Here is a 21,267-nt window from a genome sequence, read left to right as displayed (position 1 = left end):
TCAAAACAGAGCTGTTCTTTTAAACAGCAGAATTCCTTTAGATGTTAGGACAGAGTAGAGACAGGACAGCCCTTTTTAAGTACTTCATCTAAAATTAAGGTACAACTATCTGTAAAGCTGCCAGTTTGAAACATAAGCTTCCAACTGGGGTAAAAAACTAACAAAAAAGTTTTGCCCAAATAATACCATGTTATTTTACCGTTCCCATAAATCTGAGCACAAGTCCCCTGCCTCTTTTCTCTCTTCATTCTTTTCATTATAATTACAAAGCTAGGTAAAAAGGGGTACTTTGGGATTTGATGATTACTAATTAACAAGGTACTTGTTCATTAGCTTGTCCATTTAGGAGCAGCTGACGCAGTCTTTTGATGGCTGTTTTGATGTCAGTATAATGTGAGGGATGTGGTGGCTGTCTGGTGGTTGGCTGCATGGGGCCAAGGTTCACCCTTTATATGAGAGACCATCTGGGTTTGAGTCATGAAAGTGCACACTGTCGCACGCACACATAATATTTTCTGTATAATCTAATTTCCAATGTAATAGTGTATTATCTTGGCAAATGACAAATTACTTAAAACATCAAACATTCACTGAGTCCATAAAGTCAGACTTTCCAGGATGAGTAGATTAACTTGCAGGTTGGGTGCTAGATTCAAACTGTGCTGACAAGGGAACAGGCTGGAAATTACTCTTTCAAAATTGTTAACTTTACATGAGAAACTCTATCCTTAAACTCTATCCTATATCCTTACATTTTTATCTAACCTGAAGATGCAGCACTGGAGAAAGAAAAAAACTAACTTTTATTACATTTTCAATCACATTTGCATTAACAGGATAAGAGAGCGTCACAACAACATGCAACGTTTATGTCACCCCCAAAATAATGTATCTAGCCATGGAAAATATTTTGTGCCAGGGACCACTGACATACAATATTTGTGTTCCACATTTTTCAGATGTTTTGAAAATGTGAGCCTGTAGATCAGCTATTTTCAAATAGCTGATGTATAGTTAAAGTGGCTAAACTGATGTTGATGCTACATTAACTTGTTTTGCTGGGGACCCCCTGGAACCCCCTCACGGACCCCTGGGGTCCCCCTGGCTCGCCCCACTTTGAGAACCACTGCTCTAGTCTGTTTACCATCACCTTCATTACAGCCAAGGCTGAGTATCGCTCAAAAATGTAGTCTAGTATGCATAAACAAAATGGCATGCTGTCCTTCCTTTTGCCTTGGTGCCATGCACAGCGAAATTACTGCACTTGAAAATCTGATTATAATAACTTCAGTGAGGTCACCATGAAATAAAACCCATTTCAACATTTAATTATGAATCTGTGTCTATAAGATTTGAAAACATTTGTTTCCCCCTTATGCAAGTGACATTTCCATGATTAAGTTCTGTAAATCTCCTAACAAGTGAAAAACAATGAAGTATTCTTTTCAATGTGGGCTACCTTGGTAACTTCTCATGGTAATAAAGTCTAAGCCAATAAAACTGCAGGTCTATCTGCAATGAGAGCCAATAACAATGTAGCAGGCGCCAAAGCGCGCTTCTATTTGTGTCTGGTGTGGACACAGGGTACTTTTGTGCCTGAATTGATGTTAGTGATAAAAGCCCTCTCAAAGTCACATTCCACCATACATGTAAAAGTACGTTTATCATAGTTCTAATATTATCAGAGTATAAGACAGACCTTATTATTGATCTCACGGGGGCTAGCTGAGTGTATCTCGAGGATCGAAGGTTAATTATTAGGCCTATTATTGCTCAATTGAAATTATCATAGGCTAATTATTATACAGGCACATTTGTATTTGTATATTTATGACAGACAGACAGACAGACAGACAGACAGACAGACCGTTACTGATCTCTAGGGAAATTCAGTAGCAGTACTGCAGTAAGCATGATGAAATACAGATGCAGGTGAGAGTAGAGAGATACAAAAGAACTACAGTAATTAAAAATAAGATAGAAATGTAAAAAATATATATAAAATAGAAGACATAACACGTCCGGCCTGGTCATCTGCAATTGGACTGACCGCCCCGGGTTAGCGTAATGTTAATCTCTCAAGACAGATTCAAAGCTCTGCATCTGATTCAAAATTCAAAGGGGGAATTTTTTTTTGTCGATGGGCTCCCAGATTGGCGTAATGTAGTGTAGCCTATGAACCATTTATAGATATAAATGTATGTGGTAGGCATAGGCATATGGCCTATTTTATTTATTATTCTTTTATGCCATTTTGTCTTATTCAGTTTTTTATGATGATAAACACTGTGACTGTTAAGAAGCTTCACTGTCTATATTGTATGAGAATGTGACAAAAACACACTCCAAAGACACCTGCCCAAAGCATATCAAACTGGGGGTCCTTAAAAGGTTGATAGTAAACAATGGTATAAATTACGGGTCAATTTCATTCCATTTGCACACTCTCTGAGACTGAGTTAAATTATTATGAACATTGATGATTTTACAATGTAGTTTGGGGTCCCAGAGATAAAAAAAAATTGTATCAAAAGAGGATTTTTGACAATGGTTCTCAAAGTGAGGTCCAATGCAGTAATGATACTTTAACTTCATTACAAATTTTGAATATTTTTTCCCACCTCTGCAAGACAACAACATACCCTATGCGCCGGGCGGTTCTCTGCCTCGGTGGGTGGGACAGTGAGGGGCGGGGAGGTCCAGGTGACGTCACAGGGGCGGGTGACACTGACGTCTTGTCCCCCAACCCCCCCCCCCCGCATCCTCACAGTTTCATACAGTTTAGTCCAATCTGATCTGGCAGGTGGAGAGCACGCGTGTCTGTTAGTAGAGAGAGATAGACGTGTTGTTGGGGGACATTCATACGATTATACATACATTCATACGGGTAAAATACGACGATATTCGATTAATCGATTCGAGTGTACGAGTCCACACTTGAGTGTGTGCGGCTGAACTAATAAGCAGCAATCCGAATATCATAAACACACACACACACACTACAGAAATGGACGAGAAACTGTTCACGAAAGAGATCGACGTGTGGATCGAACAACTGAACGAATGCAAGCAGTTGTCAGAGAACCAGGTCAAAACCCTCTGTGAGAAGGTGAGTTTATTGTTCCATTATTATCGTCAAGATGATCAAGTTATGTCAAAATGTGTCTTCTTATGATGTCTCCCTGCCCTGAGTCTTCTCTCTCTCTTTCTCCAGCCTTCCAGACATTCTTAAAATGGCGTCTGTAGTGTAACGTTACATTTCATAGTTTCTCTCTGACCATGTTCGTCTTCTTGAAGCAACATGTTTTGTGTAACGATTTCCTGGAAATAGTTAACTGGTAATATTCAAATGATGCAACTTGCTATGTGAAGTAAAGACAGTTATAGTTACAGAGCTGTAGGCTATAGTGGCTACCAGTGGTGGATAAAGTACTCAAATTTTTTTACTTAAGTAAAAGTATCAATACTGCAAAGTAGAAATATATTATTATATACTATTTTCAAATGGCCTAAATCTGAATGAAGTTTTCAAATAATTGTAGTGGAGTAAAAGTACAATATTTGCCTTTTGAGGTGTGGAGTAGAAGTAAAAGTACTGAAAATTGGAAATACTTAATTAAAGTAAAAATACCTAAAAACTGTACTTAAGTAGCCTACAGTACTTGAGTAAATGTACTTAGTTACTTAACACCACTGTAGGCTACTAATACTAATCCAAGCCACCCACATTCCACGTTTTATGAGCGCTTCATGCTGACCTGTAACATCTCATTCATCGTTGACATTAAAAGACAACATTGTAAGTCAGGGGTTCTCAGCGTGGAGTCCTTGAGGGGGTTGCAGTGCCCCCCCACTCCGCAGCTAAATGATTTATAGTTGATCTTCAAGTGAATACAACTAGAGAGAGAGAGAGAGAGAGAGAGAGAAGAAGGTACAATAATTTACTATTTTGATCAGAGTTTCACTGAGAGACTACAGACATTCAGACAATTCAAAACTACATGTCTAAAAATGTCTTAGGTTGGAGTCCCAGAAATTACAGTTAAATAAATACTTTTAAGACCTTTTTAATACCTAAGATCATTACTGCATCAAAAGTAATCAACAAACTATACTACAAAACATTGGCCAAATTGTCAAGTTATATAAGAAAGAGGCAAACATTGTGAAAATAGACGATCTACAAGCTCACAATGCCTCGCAACGCGAGGTGTTGTGAGCTTGTAGATCGGCTATTTTCACAATATTTATCTGTGGAACAAACAAACAAAATGGCGGGTCCCCAGGTCAAATATGATTATTTTGGGGGGTCACGGCCTGAAAAGGTTGAGAACCACTGGTCTATTCTATTGCATACACAATTGGGGGGTATCTAAGTGAATCTTAGAGTAATACATAATGTTGTGGGTGCTTAACAAATTTAAATCAATGTGATAAAAGGTTATGATTTCCCTGTTTTTGTCCTTCCTCATTCCTCTATGCCTCGGCCACCAACCAATGATGACCACACAAGTAAAAGACAAGGCTCTTTCTGTCCTGCTACGCTGATTGCAAATGGAAAGCGTCAGACATAAATAACATCAAGATTACTGGAAACCCAGCCTCTCCTAAAGACACCTAGCTGTCCCTTACACAGGCTACTGAACTTGAGCTCGGAATGAATGCATGTAGGCTTAAATATCAGTGGTGATGCATCTAGTCTAGTGTCATGTATTATGTGATGGCAACAAGCAAAAGTAGCCTATAAGCCTGTTCTATTTGAGTGTGGTGCACCAGTATTGGAACACCAGGCACTTTGATTTCAGTTGAGCTACCTGATGGTATTGTATTGATTTCTAAAATATTACACATTTTCCCGTTTACGTTCTTTGTCAAGGTAACATTATCATTGTGTTTTAATGCATTTCAAAGTGCAGACTGATTTGAAAAGTCTAGTACCGGTAGTTGAGTTGGTCATTACTGCATGCTAATCATTTGATTTTCACACGTATGAGTGCAGCCTTTCCCTCTCAGCACTAAAAGGGTTGTACAAGTAGCTCCCAAACCATCTATGGAGTGCAGTTGGCTCAAGGTTATAGGACCGGAGGCCAATTCTCCAGCGGTTTGTTTATCCCAGCATTTCCTAGACTGATAGTCCGACCCCAAAGTTTTACGTCCATTCTCCTCCTCCCAGATTTCTTCAACCATGGATTGACCCCTCTTGATTATTGGTTCTTGAAGAAGGAAAGTCATCTTTACATTTGTGTAGGGAGGGAGCTGTTGGTATGAGGCAACCTTGTCTCATAATCACATAGGCTTGAGTAATGCTTAACTTATTTACTCGTAAGACAAGGTCTTAACGACAAAGTATAAATCAGGCTTTAGTGTCCAGAGTGTCCAGAGACTGAGACATCTTTAGAAATCAGATTTGGATCACATTTCAAACCACCTAGGAATGTTGTGATAAGCAAAAATCCGTTTTTCTGTTCAGACTCTACAAAACCAAACTGATTCCAATCTATATAGGCTAAAATCTAGATTTGGGCTGCCAGTCTGAACTGATCATACTGTAGACATTGTTGCTGTGTGGATGCTGCCAGATACCTATTTTCAGTGGCATGGTGCTCGTGCCATGTGCTCCTGTTGTCAGCTCGGGTCCACTTCGGTTGACAACTGCTGTCACACATACTATATTGATTCTCTCTCTGTCCCTGTCTCTCTCTCTCTTTCTATCTCTCTCTCTCTCTCTCCCACCCGGTCTATCCTGTGTTCTCCCTCACTCGCCACCACCGCTGTTGAGTAGAGCAGAGAATGACATATAATAATCGTTCACACACCTTTTGGTGTTGGATCTCACATGAGCACACCCAAAATACAGTACTGCTCTTAGCCCCCCACCTTTTGTGTGTTTGGCTAATGTATTCAGTCAGTGGAATACAATACACCTCTGCACCAACCAGCAGCTCCTGATTAAAAATAGCCAAGGACATGTGTGTGTTTGATTTAAAATTGCATCACAGTTCACCAACAAGCCCATTGTTTGTTTTGAAGGCAGGATCTGAGCATTGTTACTGAGGTTAGCGTTGCTCAGACTGACTCATAATGGAGTGATGGAGAGAGCTCTCATTTTGGAATGTATGGGGCTGTGGAGGGGTTGGGATGTGCTGTGTAATCCCCTGCCTGGCCTTTTCATTTCCACATTCCAGCATTTTCCTCAGAGGAGGTTGAATAATATATTGAGTTGACGGCTGCCTTGCAGCCAAGTCATGCCCAGTGGTACGAACTTGTTGGAGCAGATGATGACACGCTTTTTACTTGATTTGTACCAGATTTAGCTACCAGCTCATTTCCATCTGCAGTCCCTGGGTACTTTACTGTAGGTGATCAGAAACTATGAAACTCAGTGCCACACCCATCATCTGACTGTGTAACGTAAGGCAAATTTAACTTTTGTTTGATGCTTATCACATGCATGAGTTGCTGAATCATGTTCAAAGATGCACATGTCTTTGATAGTGAATATATTTGTTTCTACTGGATCTCAGTGACAACCTGTGTTGAAATGAAATGAAGTTCATCCTGCTAGAGGAAAGAAAAAACTGTTACATTAGCCTTTTTCTAAAAATAATTAATTGTCTATGACATCATCTAAAGATGTGGTTGTTGTAGTCCAAGTTATGTTGCCTGAGTTAAGAAGACTAAAGTTGGTAATCAGGATAGGAAATAAATGTAATAGTTGTAAAAAGTCGTTGTAGACTAGATGGGCTGTTTTTGGTGTAGAGGAGAAAAAAAGAGGGGACCAAGTATAAGACCCTGGCTGTAGAATCCCAGTCAACTACTGTAAGTACAGTACATTGGGTAAGTGTTACACGTAGCATTGCAAAACAACAGAACCATTAAAGTAAACTACCTGACCATGCACAGCTAAGCATTAACTCACATCTGACTGCTCACTTTTCAAGGTTTTCCAGCTTGATAACCGCTCGTGGTTTAGGAGATGTTGACATATTGACCATAGTAAACTCAAGCGGTGTGTCATGGTTTATCATATGATGTAATGTTTGCGGTCAAACTTAAAACAGCCTCCAGTTGTCTCCAAGAAGAAGATGACCTTTGGTCATCTCAAATGGAATTTAATGGGCCTATAATGTTGATGTGTAGAGAAACCACAGACATGTTAACTACCCCAACCTTGCTTTTTCAAGAGTTTTGTCATGATGGCAATTGTTTGAACCTACGTAATCACGCTTGGGTTTGCTCAGTTTGCGAGGGAACGTTTGACCTTTTAAAACATTTCAATAGGATTATGTTGTTGTTGGAGCTGGTGAAACTGCTGACTTGACTTCTCGATGCCCTGCCCCTGACTAAACGGTTTGTTGATTGCGTGTCTGACGTCCCGTAATCTAAGCTTTTCCCAGCAGAGGCTGAGGCATGCCTAGGGAAGGTGTGGCTGGTTGGTGGTGGGCAAGGCAGGAGGCACTTGCTTAAACCTGTGCCGTCAGCCTTCTATTCACAGCTGGACTGGGATCTGTGCTGCAACAAGAGATGTGGTACCGTGCGTAGTGCGTACAAAGGAGGTTTTAGGATTTAGCAGCCAAATTTGGGATTATAACCAAATCCAAGATTAAGGCACCATTTCTCGGAAAAAATAATCTTGATGCTAAAAATTGGCAGCTTGCATTGGTTCTTCTGCCCAGTTTCTGTAGCCAAACAGTTGTCAAAGAGGTAAGAGCTAAAGAAAAGGATAAGTAATTAATTATTCAGGGTAGACGCCTCGCCTAAATGTAATCCCTGATCTCTGTCCCATTCTAGAAGATGCTGCTTAACAGCCATATTAATTAGCTGGCTCCATTACAGTTCATTCACATGGACGAGTTACTAGTCACTCACTATTTCAACAGCATTGCTACTGTATGGTATGATCTATATTGCTGTTTCCCATTCGGGGGTCCGAGGGGTACCAATGCTCTATATGATGTCATTTACACAGGTGAGACTAAGGTCAACGCTGAGGGCCATATCCCAAGTTATGATATTAATAGTTAAGCATTCAGGTGTGGTTACATAAAGACACTGCAACCTGATGTCATTTACTGTGTTTGCTCATACAATGCAGGCAGGGTAAGGTTGCATAGATCCAAGGCCAGGTTCTGAGTCACTAAACACCTATAAATACCTCGAAAAAGTTAGTGACACCCACAGCCACGAAACTAGAGGGAGCGTAAACAACAATCTGGTACCACCCACCCATAAAACAAACATGGGCAAATTCTCCTTCTATAGCACAGCCACCAAGAAATGGAATAGTCTAACCCCATCCCTCAAAAAATGCAGTTCGCTGGGCTCATTCAAAACAGCCCTAAAAACTCATCTTTCTGGAGGCCGAAAGAGGAGCTAGTACCCGTTTCCCTGTAGACAGACGACCCCCCCCTCCTCTTTTTTGTACATATTTTGTATTTCCTCATGCTTTTTTTGTATATAATTTTTATTTTTCCATGCTCCCCCCCCCCCTTTTTTGTACATTTATTTTTTATTTTATGTGGTTTCATGCTTCTTTTTTTTGTACATAGTGGTATTTTTTCTGTATTTTCTGTATTTTCATGTTGATTTTTGAACTGTTTGGTTGCTACTATATATGTCTATGAAATTAATTCAAGGACCCCAACGGAAACAAGTCCGCAAGGACTTTTTTGGCCGGACCTTTTAGACAAAAGCATTATAAATGTAACTGTTGTTTTACATTCTTTTGCCTAATAAAAATTTCAATCAATAGTAATCAAAACATAAAAGAAGGAAGACACCGTCCTCGGGTCACATACTGTAATGAGTTCAGCTGAATCATGACAAACTGGAGGTTTGGAGTTTGGACTGGAGGTTACTCAAGTTCACTTTTAGTTTAGCTTCTGTGTTGTGTTGCCTACAACATAAGGTAGACTTAAAGATGGTGTAAGTAATTGACTTTTGTTAAAATAAGTGTTAAATAGCTCTTATATTCTGATATTAATCAGTATAGCGTCTCCTCGTCTCTCCAGCTCTTTGTAAACAGAAAATACATTTTCGGGTTAGGATACCAATTTGATCCAATCAGGGAGAACCCATACAGGATACACAGGATAATCAGGTGACATTGGAACTGATGACACAAACAAATGAGCAGACAAAATTACATCTGCAAAACTAAAAAATTGAAGCTGATAAATGGGTACTTTCTTCTGATTGGATGACATTGGCAACTCACCTGAAATGTATTTTCTGTTTTTAAAGAGCTGGATGGACGGGGAGACCCCTGTTACTGAACAAACACACATTCTACTGTCTATTGCATTGATTGCTAACAAAACGGAGCTTTAAAGGGATTGTTGGCAACATTAAGCCTAAATTTGAAAAATATCTCTATATATATTTTGCATTTTTTCCCCTCTATCAGCCACTATATAATGATGCTGGGGTGTTTTCCTGCATTGAAACAGTCCTCTTTCTGAAATCCGTATTTCCCTACTGTTTATGTTTGTGTCGGGCCGTAAATTAACGCACGCATGTGCGCATCCGTGCGCGTCCGTGTCCGTGTGAACTTTTTACTTTCGGTTTGAAAACGCTCTCAAACTTCGTTTTTGAGGCACATAATTTACTTTTCAGATAGCGTTTGGATAGAATTTAGTTGTTTAACTTCATATATGTGGTCAATTTGTCATGAAAGAGCCTATTTAAAAATAAAAATTCAGAGAACCGGCAGGGGCGGGCAGTTCCGCGAATTGTATCCGAATAAAGTAACCTATATTCGGCATGGCCCGTTTAGAAGTCCCCTTAACTCTATGGAAGTCCTTCCTGCGTCACCCCCTGGTGGTCGGGGAAACGAACTGCTGGAGTTTTTTTCTTTGTTTATCTCTGAATCGCCTACAATCCCTTTAACCAAAACAATATCACTTACACTACCTTTAAAAGGAAACGGCAGAAATCACCTTGACTTTGGTCAAAGTAGGCCACGTTAGTTGTCCAAACCCTCATTGTTGTGTGTTTAGTCTACACACAGTACCCCACAAAATCAGTCTGAGGCTGCAAGCGGTGGGAACTAGCCCTCAGTGAATTTGTGTCCCCAAACAAAAAGAAGTTTCGTAACCGTTGTCCTGGATCATTCCTGACCTCCTCTGAGTAGAGTCAGAGTTGGCTACAAAAAAAAGTAGTCCGAGTAAGACTGCCCTGTTCCAGTTAAAGCACTCTGGTTGACCTCTGTCTCATACACTGGCCTGTTAACTCTTTGAATGGCTGAATTACTCATTAGCCTACTACATCATCAGCAAGGTTTTTGCCTTGACTTGGGATTATTATGTGTGCCCACTTTCTTTTAGGGCTGCAATCTAAACTATTGATTATCTTGTCAGCGATTATTCTATTAACATTTTTTTTTTAGATTAATCAAATAATCCAGAAGGCAAGCACTTTTGTTTTTATTGTAATTGATTTTTTATTGTCGACTAAATTGATTAGTCTGATTAATCGCTTAATTATATGCTTCGTTCTACAACGGTGTCATGCAAAAAATAGCATTAAAATCGCGTTGCATCTTGACAAGTTGTGAGCTTGTGCTGTAGATTGTAGATCAGCAATTTATTTGCTATTTATGAAAATCTATCGTTTTATTAAAATGTACTACCTAATTCATCATTATTCCCAGAGTATGGCATTAGCAGAATATCCGCAGTGTAAATATGATCATTTAGCCTGCAGTCACACATTCACAAGGTTAATGCGTTCACGGAGTAGTTAAATATTTATTCACTGGATGCATCCTTGTATTTAAACATGCTGTAAATGGTTTACTTTCCACTGTGGCTGCAGTCAGTCAGATTGACTGACCGGTCCCATTTACAACACTTTGCTTGCATTGCATGCATGATTGTTTCCTCCTCTCTGAGTCTGAATTGCCATTTGAATAAATGGGGGATCTAAATTAATCCCCCCCAGATCCATTTTGATCACGCGCATCTAGAATATTCTCTTTTGCTTATAGCGACTGAATGGCTTCAGAGTCCGCCTAGTCATTGAAAGGCCTGATGTCACATGGTGGTAGAGGCACGTGGAGTGTGTGCGATATATAGGTCAGCAGCAGCAGTGCTGTGTGAGTGTGTGTGCAACACTGACATTCTGTGTCACACACTCGCTGTGTCACACTGTCCCTCTCTGTCCCATCTGCCGCTGTCATGTTGACAGGCTGTCTTCAGCACTTCAGTTCTTGTCTCTCCCCTCGTCTCTCTCTCCCTCTCCCTCTCTCTCCCCAACTTAGCCTACATCAGTGGTTCTCAGCCTTTTCTGGATCAGGGCCCTGGCCCACTTGAACATCTGAAAAAGCGTTCGTAGCCCACCCATCTGACCACTTGGCTGCGGTGTTGAGTCAGGTGGGTGGGCCACGTGCATTTTCGTGCAAAAATATTTGTTTCAACGATCAATCAATTGAGTGTGTTTCGGCTTGGATCAATATAATTCTTTTTTTCTCCCCCAAACACTCTACTCTAAACCAACAACTATTTGTACACTCTCAGTGTTAAATAAACTGTGGGAAAAAAAAGGTATTTCACTGTGTAGCTCGGGGTGCGAGAGATTACAAAAAAAGTATCAAATGTGTTCCGTCTTCCGTGGCCTAATGCATGTCATAATGGGGCTCCTTGAAATGAAAAACATTGAGAATCACTGGCCTACATTATACTTCCTCCTACGATGAGCAACACGGTCATATGAAGAAGTATAAACTAATGTTGGCCGTATATACACACACACACACACACACACACACACACACACACACACACACACACACACACACACACACACACACACACACACACACACACACACACACACACACACACACACACACATAGCCCTGAAACATGACTGTCATACCATGACAGTCATGGTGCCGAGTCCCCCTGGTCTAAAGTTGTGTTCGATTTTTTCACATTGCCATCTCTCACATAAACATAAACGTTCAGATTTCAAATCTAAAGTGCTTACCACCGAGCCACGGATGTTACAAGGCGATGCGGACCGCGATGAGTACCCGTATCTCCCGTATTGTTCAATAAAAAGCATTTTAATCCCATCGCCGGCCATTTTCTTTTTTCTTTTTTTTTTCTTTTGTAATGTACAGTATCAGAGTGCAATACACCTCCCAACCATTAGTGTCGCATGGTTGAAAGTATCGGAGACAATTTGGAGAAAATGGCCGGCGATGGGATTAAAATGCTTTTTATTGAACAATACGGGAGATACGGGTACTCATCGCGGTCCGCATCGCCTTGTAACATCCGTGGCTCGGTGGTAAGCACTTTATATTTGAAATCTGAACGTTTATGTTTATGTGAGAGATGGCAATGTGAAAAAATCGAACACAACTTTAGACCAGGGGGACTCGGCACCATGACGTTTGTATACAAGCGTCATGTGAACCATGGCTAACACACACACACACACACATGAAACACACACACACACACACACACACACACACACACACACACACACACACACACACACACACACACACACACATGAAACACACACTTGTTTGTCTTGTCAATTGTCAGCACTGCCTGATTGTGATCTTCATCATCCTACAGGTTAGCACTGACTGGCCTCTATCAGTCTCTCTATCTTTGACCCCGCCGCAGCCAGACAGTCAGACGGTTCCTTTGTCGTTCAATCTCAGTGCAGATCTCTTAGGATTTGTACCGTCTAAAGCTCCTTAAGCCGCTAACCCCAGACCTCTTACTGTACAGCAACCCCCTCGGTGTTAAGGGTCCATATTTGGTTCCATAGCTTTAAATGAACACTGAGGATTTTACTGTGTGTGCCACAGGCTGTTGTGCCATACACTGCAAAAATACTTGGTGTGTTAATCCAACACATGTCCATATTTACACTCTTGAGTGTCCATATTTACACTCTGAGTAAACCACTTGAGCCCTATTTTATACTACATTTATTAAAAGCCGATTTACAGACGCATTGTGAGCAGTGGTGGAAGAAGTACTCAGATATTGTACTTAAGTAAAAGTACCAATACCACAGTATAAAAATACTCTGTTACAAGTAAAAGGCCTGTGTTCAAAATGTTACTTGAGTAAAAGTACAAAAGTATTGCCATCAAAATATACTTAAAGTACCAAAAGTAAAAGTACTAAAATGTTTGAAAATAGCCGATCTACAAGCTCACAACGCGCCGCGATGCGACGCGTTGTGAGGTTGTAGATCGGCTATTTTCAAATGGCCTAGGTATAAAATAGGGCTAAAGTGGTTAATGTATGTTTTATAATATAATAATGTATCTGCAAAGTAACTATTAACTAAAGTTTTTCAAATAATTGTAGTGGAGTAAAAGTAGAATATTTTCCTCTGAGATGCAGTGGAGTAGAAGTAAAAGTATTGGAAATACTGAAGTAAAGTACAAATACCAAAACAAAAACATTTTACTTGAGTACATGTACTTAGTTAAAAGAGCCCATCTACAAACTCACAACATCCAATGTATTGTGAACTTGTAGATTTGATGTCAACACACTTTAAAGCTGTCCCTGTTCCATTTCTACTTCTATCTTGTGTCTAGTCACTGACCTGCTGTCTATCCATGCAGTGCTGCACAGCTGATTAATTAAAGTGTATTGCATAGGATGTTCCACTTATTCAGAGAATGCTGATGGAATAAGGAGAGACTTGGTAATCGAAAACGAGCACAGCTGAGAAAACATGCTGCCTCATCAAATGAACGGGAAGATATCTGCACTCTGAAAATGTCTTACAGAGTAATCATTACTGCTGGCCGGGTGGGGAGGACGACCTCTGTCACTGTTGTGGTGACTCCCTCAGGTTGGCTGGGTGCCCGTTAAGCAGGGGGAGAGGAACTGGGAGGAATAGCGTGTTTTGTTCGTCCACATGCGTTACGTCTTCACATCGCAATCGTAATCGCCTAATCGCAATGATTTGAAATAATCGCTATTATTTCGCATAATCGTCATAATCCAAAATAATTCAAATTTGTAATCGTGACAGCCCTACGAAGGAGAAAGGTGCTCATCTACAACCTCCCACATGACCAACTGTAGGGGTCAGCAATGACGGGGCATAATGGCTAAGTTGAGAGAAAAAAGCGGAGAGACGGGAGAAACTAGCACTTGTAAGGGCTGTGGACCAAAACGGTACGACTGATGCAATTTAAGAGCTTTTTGTACCAGAGGAGAGAACAAAAACAACCCAACTGCTTCTATTTTTGACTGAATCCCCCCCCATCAGAGCAAGTTGCTCTGTGCTCTGTGTTCATTGTATGAGCGAACAACAGCGGCTTGAGTGTTCCCTCCAACTATAGTGGAAGCTGTGCTATTCTTGGTACCATGTTTATGGAGAAGCACACTGCTTCATTCTAGGAAGACGGGAGTCCAGTGCCAGCTTGCCAGCTATTGCGAGGAGCCTACAGCAAATGGCATGTACACAGCAGAGGCTTGTTTAATGGGAGAGCGATGACTGTTGGTGATGGAGGCCCGGGGAGCCATCACCACTATGTAGAGTCTGCTAGAGGGATGGAGGGCTGGTTATTGCTTACAACCCATGATACGATGCGTATCGTGATTTTGAATAATGAACCATGTCTTACAGAAAGATGATTCTATTAATCAGTTGTTTATTAATCCTCCATACTGAGTTAATTTCCTGACAAATAATAACATTTTGTGTAAGCATGAACTAAACTAAGAATATGTAGCTTGATTATCTGACTGAAGCGAGGCAGTCCACTCAGTGAGTCTATGGTCTGGAGCCAGGCTAAAGAATGAAGTCAATGACTGTCCTACTGGTCAAGAAACACATTATTATCTGGAGTATATCCCATGTAATATTGTGCAAGATAAATGATGCTTTTTTTCTCAATTCTTTTTTTCTTCACCACCAGGCTAAGGAGATTCTGACCAAGGAATCAAACGTCCAGGAGGTGAGATGTCCAGTGACGGTGTGCGGGGACGTTCACGGCCAGTTCCACGACCTCATGGAGCTGTTCAAGATCGGTGGGAAGTCACCAGACACAAACTATCTGTTCATGGGGGACTATGTGGACAGAGGCTACTACTCTGTGGAAACAGTCTCTTTACTAGTAGCACTTAAGGTACGTACATGCTCTACGCTGTATTATTGCTTTATTATTATTCATTTTCTTTAACCCTGTGCCACCTGAGCTCCCTACGTTTTTTTTTCTCTTTTTTTGCTCTCAATCTGTCATAAAGGAAGATAGAACGTGACAAAACAGACCAGATGCCTGAATAAAGCAGTCATTAGAGAAACTATTTTAAAGATTTGAAGGGTATTACTGATAACTGGAAAGGTTTCCTCGCAGCTTTGCTGTTCAAGGTTTCATGGAAGACAACATTTGAAACAGAATTTCTCAAGTACATTGATACTGTACTTAACATTAAAGGACAATTCTGTTGTAAAGCACATTTCTTTGGTAAGAGCAAGTGTGACCAATTCCTCCGGATAGGTTGAGAATAATTATGTTCCATTGTTGTTCCTTACAATATGTATGGCTGACTCATGCACATTATAAAAAAAACAAAAGGTTGCTTTTTAATAATTCTTTGCTTTCCCTGGATGCCTCCTTTTCAGGTACGGTACCGGGAGCGCATCACAATCCTTCGAGGGAACCATGAAAGTAGACAGATCACACAAGTGTACGGCTTCTATGACGAGTGCCTAAGGAAATATGGCAATGCCAACGTATGGAAATACTTCACAGACCTGTTCGACTACCTCCCCCTCACTGCCTTGGTAGACTCCCAGGTGAGATGGCACACTTTTCACATCCATGAGTTTCACTTTATAGATCTACGATAGGGCTGGGAAATTTTCTTTTTCTTTTTTACATTTAAAACAAATTGCTTAGTTTTTTAACTAGCTTTTTTCGAATGAAGTTGTTTTCATTTGTTTTGTAAAGTGACTATTTAGAAAAGTGCTGTATAAATTGCTTGTATTATTAATCTAGCTCATACTGTAGGTTAATCGAGAAGCAGTTTTTTTAATACTTTTTATTTCTTGTATATCAACAAACAGTTTTTTGGGAGGGATCGGCTAAATCGATGAACCATTAACTACTATTATACTTTGTTGTACAATGGTGGCTTACAAAAATTGCGAAAATAGCCAATCTACAAGCTCACAACGCGTTGTGATGTGACCCGTTGTGACCTTGTAGATCGGCTATTTTCACAAACTTTTTTTTAAATCACTCATTAATCGTAATCAAGGCAAAAGTTTGAAATAATCGTGATATTTATTTGAAATCCCTCTTCAGTTGTAGTAAAGCAGGTATAGAGGGCCTTTGAGGTGGATTAGGAGGTTGTCATGAGAGCAGAGCAGAGATGAATGTTAGATTTAAATGTGGTTGGAAGGGAGAGGAATTTATTTCAGGGTTGGTTCGACATGGAGCAGGGATTTTGTTTAATTGGATTTCAGCCTTTCTTGCACATGGCTTAAAGGGTCTGTGAGTGATATTTTTGCCTAAATGAGTGTTAACGGAATTGGGTACTGCAACGCTATAAATTTTAAGCTGATAAATTGCCTTTGTGGAGTTCTCTCTCCTGAGTGGGTCAAATTGATATCCCGACATCTATTTTCTCTTTGATAAAGAGCTGGATAGATGAGGAGACCCCTGTTTCTGAAACGAACACTATAGCAATGATTGCTATTGGAAAATTACAGCTCAGTGTTGTGAGCTTGTAGATCAGCTATTTTTGAATATTCAAAGTATAATTTAGGTCAAAGTGGTTAACCTGATTTCGATGCCCCGTTACTGTAACCAATTTTGATGGGGACCCTCTTGAACCGCCTCAAGGACCCCCTGGGGGTGCCGGTAGACCATACTTTGAGAACCACCAGTATACAAGAAGAGACGAGGAGAGAGAGAGAGAGAAATATAGATGTATAGAGTTGCTTGTAAATCCATTTTGAGGCAGTGCATGTGAAAGTGACACCTCTAATCTTCTGCTTCCTCATGTTAGATCTTCTGTCTTCACGGAGGCCTGTCGCCATCCATAGACACGTTGGATCACATCAGGGCACTGGACCGTCTGCAAGAAGTTCCGCATGAGGTAATTCACCACTTAAACCCTATACTTAGTTAACGTGGATGTCCCAGAGGTCTATACTTGGTCCCTTCCTTTCTTCCTTCAATACCAAATCTCTTTGCCGAAAATAACCGATCTACACGCTCACAGTGTGTTGCATCGTTATATATATGTTATATTCGCAGAATGTTCGCCTATTCCAGAGGCCATGTTAGAAGGAGCTTCACAGCAAGAATAATTGTCAACATCAATTGATCTATGAATTCACAAAACTTGGCGTGTCTGTCCCATATGACCCTGGGGTGTGCAATGCTGAGTGGCAGTTCGATCGGACCAAAGATTGTTGTTTATAGGAGTGTGGGCACTGGCTTCTTCATTGGCTAAGGCGACCCCGTCTGCTAGACAGGCTGGTCGAGCTTTGCATCGCGTTTGTGCAGATGCGCCTAAATATTGCCAACTTGCATCGTTCCCGCCTTGCATGGCCCTGAGTAGGCCAGTCAGAAACGATGAAGTTTACAAAAAAATTCTTCAAATGAATGGCAATAATGCAAAATATAATACCAGAAACATATGTTGCTGAGTATAAGTCATCATTGATCAAATGAGTCCTTGTAATTGACCCATAATCGAAAGCCTAGAACTCCAAATTGGCGGTCATAAATATGTGTATGTACCAGTCCGTTCACCTGAAATGTTGTCTCCTTGGCTCTCTGCCAATAGGGTCCTATGTGTGACTTGCTGTGGTCAGATCCAGATGACCGTGGCGGTTGGGGCATCTCTCCTCGTGGTGCCGGCTACACCTTTGGCCAGGACATCTCTGAGACCTTCAACCATGCCAACCGCCTCACGCTGGTGTCCCGCGCCCACCAGCTGGTCATGGAGGTAATAGTTTCAAGGATGTTTGTGTGTGTCTCAGTCTGTGATTGTGTACAAGATTGGAAATTAGATTTTTGATTGATTAAAAGTCTATAGCGGTCTATCTGTTCCAAGCTTTGGCCATATATCGTACGTTTGTTTACATTTTCCCCAAAGTTCGGCAACAAATTTACCTGAATGAGGCTATGTGAGTCAATGTTGCCTAAAGATCATTTGAAAATATAGTTTGAATTTTGTTTGTGAAACAGCCTGACAAAGAATTAATGAAATTTAGCATGTTGGATTTTCTATTTCAAGCATGTTGGATTATTTATCTCAAGCAAGATTCAAGTATATGCAAGTTGATTTTTGTACTGTACTGTACTGAAATGATTGGATTGCAATGACTTCCTTGTAAATCAAGCACTGTATGCTTTGGAAAATGGTCAGTAAAATGTATACCATGACTTGTAGTCAGTGGACTAAACATACCACACTACTGGTATGGCACTTTTTAGGAATGACTCAGTTAGTTGCACAGTTTCATTTGGCTTATTTCTAAATTCAATACCATGTTTTAGTATTTTAGTACTACTAGATTTGCACTATATTAGTAGCTTTTTCTCATGATTAATAATGCATCTGCTTCCCTCAGGGTTACAACTGGTGTCATGAGAGAAATGTAGTGACGATATTCAGCGCTCCAAACTACTGCTACCGCTGTGGGAACCAGGCAGCTATCATGGAACTAGACGACACCCTTAAATACTCCTTGTAAGTATGACCAAATAAACCTGGGCCACTGTCTCCTTTTAAAATGGCCAAATAGTTAGCAGGAAATAAAATAATGATAGTGGAAACCTTGTACGTCCAAAACCGTTACTTTTTAGGAAATAGGAAAAAAAATAATCTGTGTTCCAATGGATCCAATGTAATTATTATTTAGTCGCAAGCTCTTGTTAATACTTTTCATTGGTTAAATATTTATAAAACCAACATACTGAATTAACCACTTCAGAAAAGGTGAAAGTAGCAGATGTACAATCTCACAACGCCTTGCAATGCGATGCGTTGTAGCTCGGCTATTTTCACTACTTTTTCTCGACACTCTTGTCCGACAAAGTAGCTCATTCATTTACGACAAAATAAATAAGAATAAGTTGAAATATGGAGATAAAATTAACAGTCTGGGTTTGATGGTGTATTTTGCCTTTATTTCTGTGTACCTTGGCAGAGATGATTCCAGTGATAGGAAAACATTTTGTTGAACAAAATCTATTTGTTTCTTCACAGCCTGCAGTTTGACCCCGCGCCACGCAGAGGGGAGCCCCATGTCACTCGTCGCACCCCAGACTACTTCCTGTAAACCCGGTCCTTTGACCCCTGTACAGTTCAAGGTTCAAGTTCAGTTCAGTCAAGTTCAGTTCGGTCCAGTATTGCCATGATATGAAACTACTACAGTATCTTCAACAGATAAACAGCATAATATGAAACTACAGTACCTTCAACAGAGAAGTGAATGGGGCGAGGGGGGCCTAAAGCCTGATTTATACCTTGTTGTATGACAGTGTATAAATTAAGTATAACGCAGCAGTGTACATTGTATATTCACACAAAGATCTATTAACGCATTCAGAAACAAATATGTATCTGGGTCTATGGATGGACCAAAAAAAAAGTTGTTTGCCATATTCATTACAATATTGTATGCTGACGACCCCTTTTCATCAACGCCACTATTTTGCAACAACAGCGACGTGATAATTCTTCAATCCTGTACCTTTCTAGCTTGGCTGACTGCGATACAAGATGAAAGCAGTATTGATACCGTATGTTGCTCCTTCAAATCCCAGCTGTGTGAATCCCACATGCCATGGTTTTATTATGTGGATCCCTTCATTCTTTTTGTAAGATATTGAAACATGACTTGTTTGCACTTTTGTAAATCTAAAGAAATGTATAAAATCACCTCAATAGTTCAAGGTTCATGGTTCAAGAGGTTGATGAAGATGTTTCACACTACGGAATGTTTTTCTATCATTTTATTGATCTTGATTTGATTTATTTTCTTTTTAATTTCCCAGATATATAACCTTTGAAGTTCAAGGTTTAAGTTGTTTTTATGTGTGGTTATTTTTTCTCTAGTACAACATTTCAGGAAAACCTTTCATATGCGTTACCCAGCCCGTAGTGTTGCGTAGCCAGACGATCGGAGATCTCCGCCTACTGACACGTTGGGTGACATCTAAATTCAATGTATGCGCTAAGAACTGGGTGGAAACGATTTAGAAAAACTAAAAGCAAACGGCATTGCAGAATCGATATTTGATTTTTGTTTTCAAAGCAGCTTTATTATGGCTCTTTTTGACTCCGAAGGGTAACCCAGAGCCTTCCATAACCTGAAACTTTCCATAACCTGTGAAATTCTGTGACATTCTTTGTTTCTTTTTTATTTCCGTTATAACCAGAACCACCCCTGAAGTGGGGGAGTACAGCAGTATAGCTTCTGAGGTTCCCAGAACTCAGGGGGTTCGTACCAACTTCTGAGCAGGGCCCAAATTAGGTTCTGAGAACCTTATCTGAAACTGAGCCGTAGGCGTAGCGTATGGATGGACACAGATCCAGAACCCCTATAATACATTTCAGGGCATTGTTTGCTTATTTCTTGTAGTCGAAAATAACCATTTGCGGCCGTTCTCGCCGATGTTCTAGCCCCTATATTAAATTGATGGAGATCGTGGATCGTCAGGCTATGTGAGACTAGCCAGCCAGCTATGTATAATAGCAGAGATAATGGATGTTCACGCATGTAAACTCACTGGCTCCTCCTGAACTAGAGTCTGTATTAACCAACCATTTGAATAATAAAGTTGAAAGTTTGTCCTTGATCCTGGTTTCCATTCACTCAGTATGCTGAAGATAAAGATGTGTGGATGAGACGGCTCAAAAGTTGGTCTATCTTGCAGGCATGGTTCATTTTGATTTATTTTTGAATAAGATTGTGACCATCTTACAGGCTGTCAGTAATATCAGTTTACGTGAAAGACATCCCCTAACTTGCGATGGCAAAATCTAGATTAATTGATTTTTGAAACTTTGAACATCTCTGAGAGGCTTACTAGGTGGTTTATCAGGAATCTGATGGAAGATTCCTCTCTAGGTCAAACTCCAAAATGTGTAGACAGCGCCATCTTGTGGTAGAATACATTAAAGGTGGAATTGGATTCTATATTAATAACAAATCTAGTTTGTATAATGCTATGCAATTTAATGTGTATAAACAAGTATATAGACATATATACACAACCAATTAAACTAAATATGTGCCATTCAT

The 21,267-nt window shown here is 40.3% G+C and overlaps 1 protein-coding gene across 1 annotated transcript; it reads left to right on the top strand.

Moving 5' to 3' along the window:
- Positions 1 to 2,792: 2,792 nt before the first annotated feature.
- Positions 2,793 to 20,821, top strand: ppp2cab (protein phosphatase 2 catalytic subunit alpha b). Its single transcript, XM_080435277.1, has 7 exons — positions 2,793 to 3,109; positions 14,915 to 15,124; positions 15,622 to 15,795; positions 17,013 to 17,102; positions 17,799 to 17,960; positions 18,589 to 18,707; positions 19,227 to 20,821. Exons 1-7 carry the CDS (start codon positions 3,008 to 3,010, stop codon positions 19,297 to 19,299), a joined length of 930 nt encoding a protein of 309 aa, XP_080291403.1. The 5' UTR covers positions 2,793 to 3,007; the 3' UTR covers positions 19,300 to 20,821.
- The last annotated feature ends 446 nt before the right edge of the window (positions 20,822 to 21,267 follow it).

This window comes from Gymnoscopelus braueri (genome assembly GCF_963280865.1).
Source record: "Gymnoscopelus braueri genome assembly, chromosome: 8".
Taxonomy (NCBI): Eukaryota; Metazoa; Chordata; class Actinopteri; order Myctophiformes; family Myctophidae; genus Gymnoscopelus; species Gymnoscopelus braueri.
Note: the sequence above shows the minus strand (reverse complement) of the source record. Positions and strands in the feature narration are given on the sequence as shown.